Source organism: Cryptomeria japonica, chromosome 5 (assembly GCF_030272615.1).
Source record: "Cryptomeria japonica chromosome 5, Sugi_1.0, whole genome shotgun sequence".
NCBI lineage: Eukaryota > Viridiplantae > Streptophyta > Pinopsida > Cupressales > Cupressaceae > Cryptomeria > Cryptomeria japonica.
Window position 1 is genome coordinate 90,674,403 of NC_081409.1, and position 15,848 is coordinate 90,690,250.

Genomic DNA, 15,848 nt, shown 5'->3' on the forward strand with positions numbered 1-15,848 from the left:
GATCCCCAATGCCCTTCTTGTGGTCACCCAGAAACAACAGTATTGGAGCTGGATTCATGATTTCTTTCGGCCTTTTCGGTCTGAGCCATTTTCCTGGCATATGGCTCTTCTAGGTGATTCACCTAGAATCCCCTTTAAATTTTCCTAGATTTGGCATGCTTTCAGAATGGAGATCCTATTCACTCTTTGGAAGGATAGGAATGTAGTTATTTTTTCTCACTGCTGTTTGGATATTAATGTCTTGCTTTATGCTAAAGCTTGCATTTGTAACAATGTATTTATGCAGATTCAGGTTCAAGCTAACAAGGTGGGCCACCTTCAGGAACTTCTCCAACACTGGGGAAATGCCCCTTGTGCAGTTGCCCGAATGTCATTGGATTCTATCTCTACCAACCGTACTCCACCCCATGGCCGCCGTCACGGTCGCAACTCCTTTGCTCGCCACTCTCAGACCCTACGGTCCCAGCCTCCCCACTGCCCCTCGGGTGGGAGAGATGATGCTTGGCGACGTCACTCAGCTTCTCCGCCGCGTCGTGGCTCTACCTCAGAGTGGCCCTCTACTACTCCTGTGACTTTTGCTCCTTCCGCTGGTGATGATTTTGGGTGGCCCTCTGCCACCACTTCCAAATTTCCTCGCCTGACCCTAGTGATCTCACCTCCCAGGCAGGAGGAAGGAGAAATTGATAAAGATCCTGAAGATGGGTGGTCCATGCCGGACCCGACTCCTGGCCCTGCTGATGTATGGGGCAAGAAAGATGATCCTGATCCTCCTCCCTCGGCTGCCACTGCTTTGGCTGCTTGAGGAAGTTTTTTGTTGAATAGCTTGTTTTTTTGTTTCCATTCGCTTGGTCGTGTGACTCTCGCGGGGTGATCTTGTATCCCCTGGCCTTTTTTTGTGAATATGTACTTTAATATTTTTAATTAATAGAGAAGGTCTATTCATCAAAAAAATTGCTTGTGATTATCTTAGATCTGAAAAATTACTTTGTTTGTCAAATTCAATTTCCTCTTTGTCTTGTTCAATTTGCAATTAAAATTTACAAAATTAAGAGGTTACTTGTTAAAACCCTAATTTTCAAAAATCATCTTGAACTTATGCAAAAATTGGATCTCCATTTAATTTTCAGATTTCTGATTGTTCTCAGATTAGTCTTCAATTCTACAATTCAAATTTTCAATTTCCCCCCTTTTTCCCAAAATTCAAGTTTTAAAATTAAGTGGTTAAGTCATCAAACCCTAATTTTTAAAATTAGTTGGATTTTGCGTGAATTTCAAATCAATTTCATTTAAATTTAGATTTCTAAACATTTTCCAAGGTGTCCCTATCCATTAGGTTTGACCCTTTTTCAAACTTGCAATTCAATTCCTCTTTTTCTTCAAAACCCTGATAGGGTCCTATTTTCACATTTTCGCCTTCATTTCGCCCATCTAGAGAATGTAAAATTCGCCAATTTTTTGGGGTTAGCTTTAAAATCATCGTAATATCCATCCTTGAAAATTTCAAAAAAAGTTGGTCAGACCATGTGTGTTCCCGCCACAGTCCTCGACTTTTTTCCCGAAATTTTGGGAGACTGTTATGATTGTATTTACTAGCCTAAATCCAGAAGATTCACTGATTTTCTCGATTTTTTATCCCTCTAGAATCGAAAATACCTTCAAAATTCAACATTTCAAATTTCAAGAAACTTTTTAAAATTAAGAGGTTAATTATTGTCTGCCCTGATTTTAAAAATTCTAATTTTAAAATTAAGTGGTATTCCCTTGGCCCTAATTTTAAATTCCAATTTCCTTTCATTTTTGGAAATTGTGTCATCCTCTTCCTCCAACAAAGTTCAAATTGTGTAATAATTATTTTCTTAAATTTGCATTAACCAATTTTGTAAGCTTTGTTCCACAATTCAAAATTCAAATTTTCCCTCTAGTGCATGAGTTTTACCACTATTAGTCCTACCTATCCTATCCCTGTTAAATGAAGCATTATAATTAAGACTTCCCAAGGAGATGGAGCCTAATTTGGGTGACTTCTTTAATGAGGATCATGCTAATGCTTCCCATCCTAATCATGTGCCTATTCACCCTATTGATGGATCCCATGATGAAGAAGAAGCTTTAACTAGGGTTTCTTTAGATCAACTTTCTACATTGGACAATCAATTTGATAGTTGTCAACAATGGATGTCCCAAGAATACCCTAATAGTGAAGCTCTTCTATTAATTGAAGGACTTAAGCGCATGATTCAAAGTGATAAGAATGGAATTGATATATTTGTGGCATTGCACATATTGTTGATTCTAATGTCATGCCTATCAAGAGTTGTGCCGAAACCCTATGTTACTCACAACCTTCAACACAAGTCAATTCTTCTATTCCTCTGAATACTCCTATGGCTAGTATTCCTACTTTCACATTTAACATCATGGCTGCTTCAACTCAAAATATCATTCCTACAACCATAGGTCATGGGGGCAATCCTTCTTCTTCATTTAATCCTCCATCGTTACCTATGTCTTCCATGAATATTCCTACTATTCCTCAACCAATCAGTGTGACACAAGGGGGCAATTCCTTCAACAACTTTATTCCTCCTTTAAGTGTCCCTTTTCCTACCCAATCATCACCTATGCCTACTTATCATAATGTCCCACCACCTTATTCTCAATCCATCCCTTCTTTCAATAACATCACACCACCTTCTCAATTACCTATGTCTAACATCAATTCTTCTACCGAAATGATAATCAACAATCTTGCCCAAACAGTGTCTTCCTTACAACAAAAAATTGCTTCTATGAGTCAATCCAAGTTTAGTGTGCCTACCTTTGATGTTGTGATCCCACTTTCTCTTGATATTGTTAAAGTCGTGCCACCTAAACATGTTGAGATCCCTCAATTGGAACTCTATAATGGAAAAGGTGATCCTCTTACGCATGTCAAAATATTTCAAACCTTGTGTACTGATTTTTCTTATGATCAAAGATTGCTTGCAAAATTGTTTAGAAGAACACTAAGAGATAAGGCTTTACAATGGTATTTCTCTTTGCCTTCTTATTCTATCACTTCCTTTCAACAACTAGCAAATGCTTTCATCCAACAATTTCAAAACAACATTAGTCCTAAAATCACTTTGACTGATTTAATGCATTGTAAACAAGGTGTTAAAGAAAAAGTGATTGATTTCATTGGTAGATATAAGCATTTGTGTGCTCAAATTTCTTTTCATGTACCTAATAATGATATTCAAATAATTTTCATTTCTAATTTACAAAAAGATATATCAGGGAAAAGCTTCTTTTGTCTGAGTTTACTTCCTTTCCGTAGTTGTGTGCAACACTCCACAATTATCAACTGGTTGTGAGTCAAATGAAGCAATCCACTCCTATGGCTCCAAGTGATAAGGGGGAGAGTGTTGAAAAACTGTTTGCGAAGTTCAAACCGACAAAAAGCCTCATCAAGTTCAATGATCCAATCAACAACAACCATGTGAATGCTACAACAGGTGTGTCTTCTATTTCTAAATTTTTCCAAAGAGAAAGACAATTTACTCCTTTGAATGAATCTTTAAATAATATTATGTCTCAGTTGTTGCACATAAATGTTATCAAACTTCCTCCTATAAAACAAATTGATCCTTCCAAACTTGCATCTCCTTATTTTGATAACAATTCCTTTTGCCAATTTCATCATCAACCTTGTCATGATACTGAAAAATGTTTGGCATTGAAGAATAAGATTCAAGACTTGATTGATAATAATACTATATCTGTGGCAGGTGTGAATGATAAAGGGAATAAATCAGTTGTTCTTGCTAATCAAAATCTTAATATTTTCACTGATCCCTTGCCATCTCATACCTATTGAGATTGTGCCTAATTCTCTCTCTTCTGAAGAATTCACCTCTATGGCTCCAAACTTGGTTAATATGGTAGAAACACAAGATACACCTAAGGATCCTTGATTTAAATTTGACCCTAGTGAGACCATTAGAGCACCCGATGGCCCTTTATACATAGTTGCAAAGGTTAAAGATATCCCTTTCCATGGTGCCCTGATTGATCCCACTTGCATGGTTAATGTCATAACTGAAGAGTATCTTTTTACTTTACGATTGCATAAACTACTATATGATGCTTCTAATGTGGTTGTGAAGTTATTTGATGGCTTCTCTTGTCCTACCATTGGCTCTATCACCCTTCCTCTATTGAAGTTCATACTAAATCCATAGATGTTGACTTTGTTATTACCTTCTTTCGAGTAATTTTGTGTGCAGTTGGGTTATCCTTGTCTATCTTCCATGAAGGCTATTGCTTCTCCAATCCACAAGTGTCTTAAATTTCCTCACAATGGAGAAATCATAACCATGAACCATAGCTTATTTCGTCCATTTGAAAGAGGCCCCGGTGTTCCTATTGATCTCTTTTGGCCTAAACAATTTCAATCTCTTCCATCAAGGAGCAATGCTCTTTTTCAATCTTATCAAAAATGGAAGAATGGTATGATCTTATCCTTAAGTCAACCTAGATCACCAACAATTGACATTCCTATTATTCTTCAAGTTGATGTTCTTCCCCTCACGGATAGACCTAATCTCCCTCCTAAGGAAGATCGTCAACCTATACCTATGGATGTGACTTTACCTTCTCTTAAGGAGAACAACAATATTCCTCCCAAGGTTAGACCTATACCTCCTCCTAATGATGGACCTGGTCTCCTTCCTACACCTAATATTCCTCCTTTCTATGGTGCAGTTCCACCTCCTTCCTCTTATCGAGAGAAGAGGCCTACTTCTCCTCTTGTTCAACCAAAAAGACCTCAACCTAAACCTTCCACTATCAAGGAGAGAAACACTCCTACTTTTTTAAGTTTTCTTCCTCCTTCTCAGCCTTCCACTAAGACTTGACGGAATCGTTGTGCGAGAGAACGTCGATGAAGACGCCATGTTCGAGCTCATGAAGATATCCCTCAAAATACTCAATCTCCTCAGACTCCAACAGTTGACATGATGCCCTTTTCTCCTAAGCAAGATGTTCAACCAACATCTCCAAATCATAAGTTGCATAAAACATGTGATCGTTTTACTCCTATTCGTGTTCTTTCTCCTCTTTCTCTAAACTTTGATGAAGAAATGGGTGAAAATGTTATTCATAATTGAAATACATCTCCTAATGCTTCTGACAGTGAGTATGAGTATGTTGATGTGGACAAGCATTTATCAGATGAGTTTTCACAAACCCTGATCCTAGCTCCTAGAATCAAACAAAGTGACTTACAACATGAGCATAGTCCTTGTTTGGATCTTGTGATAGCTCCATCTGTTGTGCTTGATGTTGCTCCACTGGCATGTTGCTCGCCTTCTCGAAATAGTGATTAGCAAGATCGGGAGGCGGATGTCATGCTAGATTAGCAATATTAGCACTGCAGATATTTCTCTCTCTCCTTTCTTTCTCTCTTGTGACCATTCTTCTATGTGTATCCATGTTCTTCTATTGTTCCCTTAATGTCTACTTGGAGACGATGCAAAGCATTGAGATCTGTTCTTGGTCTCTTTCATGTTAACTCAAAAGACATCCTCTCTTCCCTTTTCTTCTAAGCTAGTGTCCTTCTTTGGGGAATGAAGATTATTATATGCATATACATACATGATATACATGAGTTATCATACAACATACTGACCCCGAGGGAAGTGACACTATCTCATGTTTTTTGTTCATTATCCTTGGGTTTATACCTTGATTGGGGGCTAAATCATTGCGATAACGTGCTCCCTTCCTTCTCTCTCTTGAGTGTATCCTACCTTAAAGAAATCTCTCCCGATAAGGCATGTGTGATCTCTTTAACGTGGGTGCATACACTTTGCTCATACTTTCCTTCTTGTGATACTTAGAATTACTTAGTGAACTTTGTTTTGCTTTGTAATCTTTGGTATCCTTGCTTTCATGACTCATAGTGAAGGGAACTTTTCTACTTGTAGTCATGGTTCTCCCCTTCTCGATCTTCCCTTTTACTTTGTCAATAGAAGTCATAAGATCCTAAGTCCACTAGTTGCTTGACACATCTTGCCTCCTTGACGTGGTAAAAGTCTTTCAATCTTGTTTCCTTGTACTTTACCGACAGTATTGGCATACGCTTATACTCCTGCTAAAGCGGGGACTAAATGTAGTGTCATAAAATTGCGACCCTAGCAATTTTCGACTGCATCAGGGTCTTCATGCACGCGAGTTCGAGTCCTCTAGCCTGATCGGAGACCGAAGATTGCTCATCTTTTAGAAATAGCTTGTTCCTTGGCCTCTGCATCACCCCGTCCACACTCTGCCCTAGAGAAAGGGGTAGGACGGGGGCATGGCACCACTGTCCCCCCTTGGACAGGGGTGCGGCGCCCTTGTCCTCCCAGGATAGGGGCATGGCGCCCCTGTCCCTGCCCTATTTTGGGGCAGGACGCTTCCTAGGGTTGCATTGTTGGTTGTGCATCGGGCAGGAAACTCCCCCGATCTCATCTCGTGATGAAAATCAGATCCACTAACATGTATTTAAGGGGGCATTCTGTTATAATAACCAGTGGACAACTAAGAGGGAGGGGGGGTGAATTAGTTGTCAACAAATTAAATTAATCAAACCATTTTATAACCTTTAATCGAAGCACATAAACATTAAATACCGAAATAGCGGAAACAGATACCGGTAATCAATAAAACTTAAGAATGAAACAGAGAATCAACACAATGCAACCATACCACATAACACCATGATTTGTACGTGGAAAACCCGGTAAGGGGAAAAACCACGATGGAAAGCCTACCCACAGTCAGATGATACTTTTGCAAAAATTATGTGATACAATAAGGGGCCTACACATGCAAGGAGGCACACTTCCTAGAGCGTACTACTCATTACAAAGGAGTGTCTATGACTACATAGAGGTTATAACCACCTCAATATAATTGGACAACAATCTAGAAGAATGAACTGCCAATGATAGCATCTACCATGCCTGATTATAGTCCCGGTTAAGCTCAATACCGGAGGCCTTTGACCTCTTACATAAACCCAATTCAATCACCTATGATCGACCAAATCTCCTTCGCATATGATATTTCATTCCATGACCACGACCATGATCTACAATGAGATCTTACATCAATCTATACAAATCCTAAGGCCTAAACCAATTAGGTCAGCCACCTAAAAGATATTACAATATGATCATTACATACATCCATATTACAATGATATACCATGTCGGCTTTAGACCAAAACAACATTAACCAATCCATAAATCATCCCAGTAACGTGTAGAGAACACGTAACATGATATCGGTCCATAACCTAGACCCAAATAGATTCACCACACCAAAGCGATGTCTTCAATCAATTGAGGCACGAACAAAGATCACCTTCTGCATCTTGAATTCCATCTAGAAGCCGCACAAACACCACTTATGCATCCTGTCAAAGATTCTCAGTAAAAGCTCTGTCGGTAAAACCTTAAACCCTTACCTGTATAGGCTTACTAGAGTGTATGATAGCATCCAATCATCAAGTCAATACCAACTGACCAAAACATACTCTAGAAACATCAAACCAAACATATTCCATTAATCCAAACATGTCGGTAGTATCCAACTGATAGTCCCTTCTGTGGATAACACTAGTTCTTCTACCGGTAACCAAAATTTGTCTGTCGGTAACCAATCATAATAGCTAGTGTTGGCATCAATGACAAAACATCAATGCAACACATAATCAATTCCTTCATATTGCCAACACATTCGTCCTCTCATTTGGCATAAGTTCAATAAATCAAAGTTGGATAGATTCAAGTTGCATAAGCGATCCAGCATTCTTTTCCAGCATTGAGCATTCTCAAGTCTCCCTTCAAGGCTAGGTGTTGTATTCAAGTCAAGGATTCAACCATTGAAGAGGAGATTGATTCCAACATTCAATTCCACAAAAGCATTTTTATCAACAGTGCTACTACAACCTCCCTTGAGGTGATTTACAATTCAGTCTTTCATTTACATCTATTTGCAAGTACTTTCTTTCATTACTTGGTTAATTCCAAAACTGGGGTTTGACCTAAAGGCAAACCCCCAATCCCAACCCATTTTCCTCTCTTTTCTGTGTGTAGGTTGTAGGTGTGCAACTATACTTTCATATTTGGGCTTCATTTGCAGAGGTGGAAAAACCCTTTTCGTTTCGCGGATTTTTCGAAGGATCATGTACGTTCCCGCCACGGTCCGGGCAACGTTTCCTCAAATTCACAGGGCGACTTCATCTCGACATATTACTATCAGATCCAGGTGCACAACTTCATCCCATATTTCGATCTCAAGTTATAATAAATTCTTTTTCACTTTTGCACTACATAATTCAATCGATTCCTTTCCATTTCAAACAAGGAAGAGGGGATCAACTCACCATTCTCAATTCATTCAGAATTCAATCTATCATCTTCATGTGGAGAGATTGAATCTAGTGAATTATCCTCTCCTCTTTCTAATGTAACATGGTGAAAAGTGCTTGAATGGTAATCAATAGTGAAACTCTCATCTCTCTTTGAGGGAAAGGGTAGTTTCCTTCTTGATCTATCATTCACCATTTTTCCACCATTACAACATCCATAGTAAAATCAACAAGAGAAAAAAATCCCTTAGGTAACCTTATACCACTTGATTCTTCAACTTCCTCTCACACTACAAAAATACCAATAATAACAACCAAAGTGATCGCCATCTCAAGCAAGAAATTTCATCCTCCATCATGTCTACCCATAATAGGATATGGATCATGCCAAGGTGAAACTAACCAACTTTCACTAAATCATAAATCAATCTATACATGAGAATAAAATATTAAATTTAAATGATAAAAAAAATATTTGAGTAGCTACCGTACTTATACCAATATGAATAAGAGTCACACCAAGTCACTAGCTCATCCAATCTAATCATACCTCAAAAATAAGGTTACAAGAAAAACTAATGTAGGTAGAACTCTATGACATTAGCATATAATACAAAGATACAATCAAGTCCTTATATATGCACCACCCTAATTATCCATCATCTCATTTCAATGCAACATAAAGGGAATATGCCCAAAGCCACACATCACTTCCTATACCTCTCTAAAGAATAGCTAGAAACTAGTTCCACAACTCAAGAGAAAAGGAGAATAATAGAAATCATTAAAATCATGCATCTAGTTTTCAACAAGTCCTTAGGATTTCAACATACAATACTAATTCACATGAGTAGAAAGTCCAAAAAAATTCTTTAATATACGATAAGGTTTAAAAAAATATGAGCCAACATTTATCTTTCAAACCCTATTGAATTAACCTCAATCAATTTGAAATTAGGAATAGCAAAAATGACAAAAAATGACTCATATAGTAGAAAAATAAATAACCTCAAATTGAAACCATAAATTATATCCACTTAAAAAGCCACACCCTTACTTGGGAAGGAAAATGAATTCAAATTTTCCAACTCAACCAACTCCATACCTACTAGCCAAAAATAGTAATTTAATTGCTACCAAAGACATTAACAGTGAAAAGGTGCCTAATGCTTTTGGAAATTTTATAGTGCCCCTCATAGCTAGTATTATTATACAGACGCAGCTAAACTGGCTCCAAAACGGGGTTATTAAACTCATGCTATTGACTTTTTCAAAAAAATTCAAAAAATCAAAGTCGTAGCTAATTCTATTGATCACGATCAAAGATCTATAATTTTTGACAAAGTCAATAACATGAGTTTTATAACCTCGTTTTGGAGCTAGTTTAGTTGCGGCCTTATTTTACCAGAGGATATGATTAATCATGAAAAAATCATATATTAAATATATTATTTCCCCATAATCTCTCTTATTAACCCACAAGAAGTAGGATGGGTTAGTGAATAATTCTTGGACTTGTATTTTAGAAATGGTACATGAAAATTCCTCCCTCCCCAAGATTTATTGTCCTCAAGCAATGTAAATTAGGATGCTCAAGTATCTCAAGCCCCTCCCAAGTGGCATCCTCAACTATCAATTTTTCACTTGATCAATTATTCTAAAATGTACACATGTATTTATAAACCTTCTTTCCTTTGTATACCAAAATTTTTCAAGAAGCAAAATCGATTTCATTTCATCATCCAAGAGTGGTAGATCTATTGTAGGTACAATTTTTTGTTCAAGACCTTTCTTCAAGCATGAGACATGATAAATATTATAAATTTCATTATCTTGTGGAAGCTTCAACTCATAGGTTACCTCACTAATCCTCCTAATGATTCTATAAGATCCAAAGTACTTAGACTTGATCTTTTTAGCCCCATTATTCTTTAGAGAACTTTGCCTATAAAGTTGCAATCAAAAATAAAAGAAATAATCTACCTTAAATGTTCTCTCTATTCTCTTCCTGTTAGAATATGCATTTTTACCCTTGAGAAGAAAAAATGTGAAAAAATGTAATGGTGAATGTAGAAGAAATTCCCACTCCAATAACAAAGATGAGAGAAGAATTTTCATGATATGCCTTTGAAAACTACTTAAATTTCCACATATTAGAATAAAAGGAGATCACAATCAAATAAGGTGGAGTCTATCTAAAAACTATTCAATAATTCATGGAAAACAATCTCCTAAATAAATATGGTGACATAATAGTTTTGTCATAATTGTTAGGAAAGAAATAATGATATCCTCAAGTATGTCCTCTTAATCTACAAGATGACACTCAAAAATAAATTAAAAATACTTATCAAAAATTCATCCCACAAAGTTGAATATGGAAGATAACAAACATCTTGCTGAACTAAATCGCTAAATGATGAAGCATCACTAAACTCTAAATAATTAGGAATAAGAGAAATCTCCATCAATTATTCTACACTGGAATCAATGAAGGTGAATGATAAACATCTAGGAGGAGATAAATAATTGGATGAAAAATAATCATCATTATTATTCAAACATACAAAGCTTTTTAAAGAAGCAAAATATTTATTTGTATCATAGTCTTATAGTATATTATTTGAGTCGCCAAGAGGTACAAGATAGTTTAAAATATGATATCTAGGAATGGCTAAGTACTAAGATCTCCATGTATCTGCCAAAATTTAGTCCAAAAGATATGAGGACAATCAATGTGTGTAATGACACTTTAACTTTTATCATCAACATGTAGACCAAGCAATCCTATATGACAGCCCATTTTTGGAATTTCAAACAATTTTTTTAAAGAAAAGTATGTAGTTGAGGAACAAGACCATAGAGATGTGGCGAAAGATAAAGTCAACGCGAATGCTTCAAGATATCATCTCTCTATTGTTTATAGTTTGCCCTTTGCAAGATGATCACAGAAGGATGGAATAAAAAATCCTCATTAAATTAAGATAGTCTCCTAATTATATAGACATGAAAAGCTAAACAAAAATTATAATCCGTAGATTATAAATTAATAGCGAAATTGAAACCCCCAAGTAAAAATCAACAACCAATTTCAACAATTTGTAAAAAATAAGCTAGAGTACTGAAAATCAATTCAATTTCCTTTTTTTTTTTTTTTATTATCTAAGAAAGAATCTAGAAAAATGATACGAATAGAGATGTAATGCTCAAAAATACCTATCCAACTCCTATAAAGACTCTAAAATCATATGATATGGATGCACAATATGATTTGTGAAAAAATACAAGCAAATTTGAGCTTCAAATTGAAATATCATGTACATATAGTAAACTAGGTAACATAGATACATACATGCATGCATACATACATACATTCATGCATCCATTCATGCATGCCTCCATTCCTTCATGCATGCATGCATCCATTCATGCGTACATATATGCATGCAACCATTCATACACATGCATAAACGTACATGCATCCATGCATGCATCCATACATCCATGCATGCACACACACATGAAACGCTTTTAGTAATAAAGTGCAATTAAGAAATGCAAAGATATACGATTTCAAAGTAATAATATAGATATTCTTTTTTCACTGTTTTCTGAGTTTGCGTTGATTGCTCAATTCTGGTAACTTGTGGTTGTAAGTTGGTGTTTTATAATTATGATTTTCCTTTTTTGTATCTGTCCGCTACCATTTCCAGATGAATCTGGACATATAGCTACGTGTACACTGTATATACGTGTAGAAGCAACTTTTTCAACGTTTTTCTTCTATTAGGTACAAAATTCAAAGCATCTTTAAGACTTACAGTACATTGACGATTAATTAATGGCAGAAGATCTGCGCATGTCCATACCTAGGGTAGCTACTAATGTGAGCGGCCTAGAATAATACTAGATGTCTCTTTCTATGCATATCTAGTGTTCTGTAGACATGTAGAAGCAACAAATTTCTGGGTAGAATCATAACTTAAATTTATCAGTACCATTGTGCATACTGACTCAATTCTATATTTTCGTCAATGCTCTTCATTTCATCTTGCAGACTTAGAGGAAAACCATATCAACATGTATGCAAGCATGAAATTGTAAGGAACAACATATGTACAGAATCAATTCTTTCTGTGGGAAATAAGCTACTTCGGAACGAAAGATGGCTGGACCTATAAGGAACCAGTAGTTAGAACACTACAGCAGCAAAAGGAAGATTGGGTATTAAAGTTGGAGCATTAAACAAGTCAGACAATTTTTTTTCCCAAATATTTGTAATCAAAACAAGATAAGATTTTAGTCTAAGCTATAAACTACTTTTGCAAAATTGAATGAATACTTACTCTTTTGTCGATCTTTAGTGGATCGTGAATATTCGAACACGAGAATAAGGAGCCGAGAGATTTGAACGTGCTATACTCTGAATGAGCAATTCTGATCCCGTAATGTCCAATGTCTGCAGATTCTTCATATACTCAATCTCTTGTGGCAAGCGCTCTACGTTCTTACAGTCCTGCAGAGTCATATGCGTGAGCTTGGGCATTCCCCCTTTACCGATTCGAAGGGACCTTATCTTCAAACCCCTCAGCGTAAACCAGTGCAATGCAGGAAACGCACCGTCTCTTCCAAATTCAGAAGGCAATTCACTAACGTCTCAGAATATGCAATTTCCAGAACCCGCAACAATGGTAGTGTTTCTAGACAAGGTAGGTTCCTCAAGCTGTAACAGCGGTTCAACCAAAGAAACCGTAGCTCCAGGAAATCACAAACCCAACTCGGAAGTTCCTGCAATTTCATGCACTTCCATAGCTGAAGTTCACTCAACTCTGTCATCGCCGTCATGTCTTCAGGGAGACGCTCTAGTTTTGTCATTCTTAACCAGAGAGTCTGCACGTTACTCATATTGACCATAACCCCATCTGAAATCAATGAATCTTCTTCACTGTCAAGATGCAGGCGATTCAAGTTTATCAATGCTTTAAGGTCGCTCAGAATTGCGAATGTTTTTTGCCCTGCTAAAACGAAGTCTGCCATGCCTTGCAGAAACCCAGATTGGGAATGCCATACTTACGTACCGTTGGCTTTCAAAACCTGCACAATAGAATGGATTGATGAACTTTGCAAGAATATGTGCTACTCCTTCGATCAGATACGATTTGGCCGCAATAGGTCGAAATATGGCTCGCGAGATATCTTCCATGTCATTTCTGTGCAGAAGCAAATCCCCCTGGTGGTGACTGTTTTTGAAGACATGGAATTGGAAAACCTCCCATCGCTCTTGCTCAGACAATGCCTCAATTTCCAGAACGCGATCAACATTGGTGGTGATTAATATTTGCTGTTCACAACATTTTATGGTCATTTCTTGTGCATTACCCACATTGTTTGTAAGAGCCAGAGGATTGCCCTCATCCTCGCTACAGTTCACAATCACTGAAATGGGAGGATTGCAAGAACCCATTGTCAGGGCAAAGTCAGGGGAATGAGTATCAATTTCTCCGCACAATAACTGACCATTAAACTCAGTACTTATGGTTACAGTGGAAGCAGTATCTTGCAGTCTCTTTAAAACATTAGGCATTGGATGGGTCACTGCCATTTGGGTTATAAATTGGGGGGCTCCATTTCTTGCATCTTGGAACCCAATCTGGCTCTGACTTTGAGTGAGTATATGGAGAAAGAAAGTCATGATAAATGTTGGGGTTTCATTATGCATCTCTTTGATGTTCTTCATAGCCTGTTTGATTCTCCTCATGTTATTCCGTCTGGGCATGCAACAGGTAGAACCCTGATCATCGTCATTGCATTCTGCAATGGTGGTTTCTGCATCTTCGATCACATCATTCCATCTTTCTAACCATAGTTTGGCGGGCTCTAGAAGGGTTTCTGAGATTCGACCTGTTGAACTGTTGAACTGTTGAGGCGAGCTGAACAGGGTTGATTTAAGCTGCCAATAGAATGGATTGTTGAACTTTGCAAGAATATGTGCTACTCCTTCGATCAGATACGATTTGGCCGCAATAGTTCGAAATATGGCTCGCGAGATATCTTCCATTTCATTTCTGTGCAGAAGCAAATCCCCCTGGTGGTGACTGTTTTTGAAGACAGGGAATTGGAAAACCTCCCATCGCTCTTGCTCAGACAATGCCTCGATTTCCAGAACGCGCTCAACATTGGTGGTGATTAATATTTGCTCTTGACAACATTGTATGGTCATTTCTTGTGCATTACCCTCATTGTGTGTAAGACCCAGAGGATTGCTCTCATCCTGGCTACAATTTACGATGACCGAAATGGCTGAATTGCAAGAACCAATCATCAGAGCAAAGTCAGGGGAATGAATATCAATTTCTCCGCACCCAAGCTGACCATTAAACCTAGTGCTTAAGATTACAGTGGAAGCAGTATCTTACACTATCCTTAAAACGCTAGGCATTAGATGGGTTCTGAACGGAGGGCAGCCATTTCGGGCATCTTGGAGTTGGAACCCAATCTGGCTTTGAATGAGCATATGGAGAAACAAAGTCATAATAAAAGTAGGAGGCTCATCATGCATCTTTTTGATGTTCTTCGTAGCCTGTTTGATTCTCAAATGTTATTACGTCTGGGCATCCAACAAGTAGAGGCCTGATCGTCGACATTGCATTCTGCAATGGTGGACTCTGCTTCTTCAATCACATCATTCCATCTTTCTAACCATACTTTTACGGGCTCTACAAGGCTTTCTGGGAGTTGTCTTGTTGAACTGTTGAGGCGATCTAATAGTTGGGTTACAAGACACTTGAGAAGGGTCACTTTAGAGGGCAGGGATCTCAAATCATCTTTGTAGGCTTCAATACTATTTGACGCATTCGAGATTTTTCGCAACAATTTACTTATTGTTGGTTCCAAAACCACTGGTAGAATGGCTGTTAGAATCTCCATTGACTAATATACAATTGCTCTTTTGCCACTGTTATTGTGAATTCTCCTTTAACACTTTTATTGTAATTGTGATATTTAATTGCTGCAGGTACTGACTGAAACAACTACTCACATACCTGGTTTGCTTTTTCTCCACAGTGAACGTTGAGTAGAAACTGGAGCAGAGTATTCATCTCCAGATCGGCCATTATTTTTGGAAACTACAATAAATAGGACTGCAAAAACAAAAGACTAAGTAAGAGCAAACAGAAGGAGAGAAAATTCCTTGCAAGTCTTTGGATGGGAAGTGAGGAGGAATGATCCTTCGCAACGCTGTATAAGGAAACAACATAGGGTCATAGACGGAACTTAAAGTTGAAAAATTAAAAATTAAAAAAAAAGATCTTTATGGCCTGGCGACTATACGTACATTATTGATGATGATTGTAAGAGATTATTTGTAGTGAATAGTCACTTCCCGGTTCCCACATACAATGTGGCGTGGAAAACTTCAGTTGACCAGAAAAGTCCAGGAATAAAAGCA

At 37.5% G+C, this 15,848-nt stretch overlaps 1 protein-coding gene across 5 annotated transcripts in view; it reads right to left on the reverse strand.

Moving 5' to 3' along the window:
- Window positions 1-15,644, reverse strand: part of LOC131054721 (uncharacterized) — a 59,146-nt gene extending 43,502 nt beyond the window's left edge. For 3 of the 5 annotated variants that reach the window (XM_057989300.2, XM_059221261.1, XM_059221260.1), the window contains exon 1: window positions 12,745-15,644. In XM_057989300.2, the coding sequence (XP_057845283.2) occupies window positions 13,380-14,720 (1,341 nt within the window). In that variant the 5' untranslated portion in view covers window positions 14,721-15,644 and the 3' untranslated portion in view covers window positions 12,745-13,379. Of the gene's footprint in view, window positions 1-11,682; window positions 12,599-12,744 lie in introns of those variants that run through there. The other 2 variants (XM_057989302.2, XM_057989299.2) reach the window with 2 other exon arrangements.
- Between the last annotated feature and the right edge of the window lie 204 nt (window positions 15,645-15,848).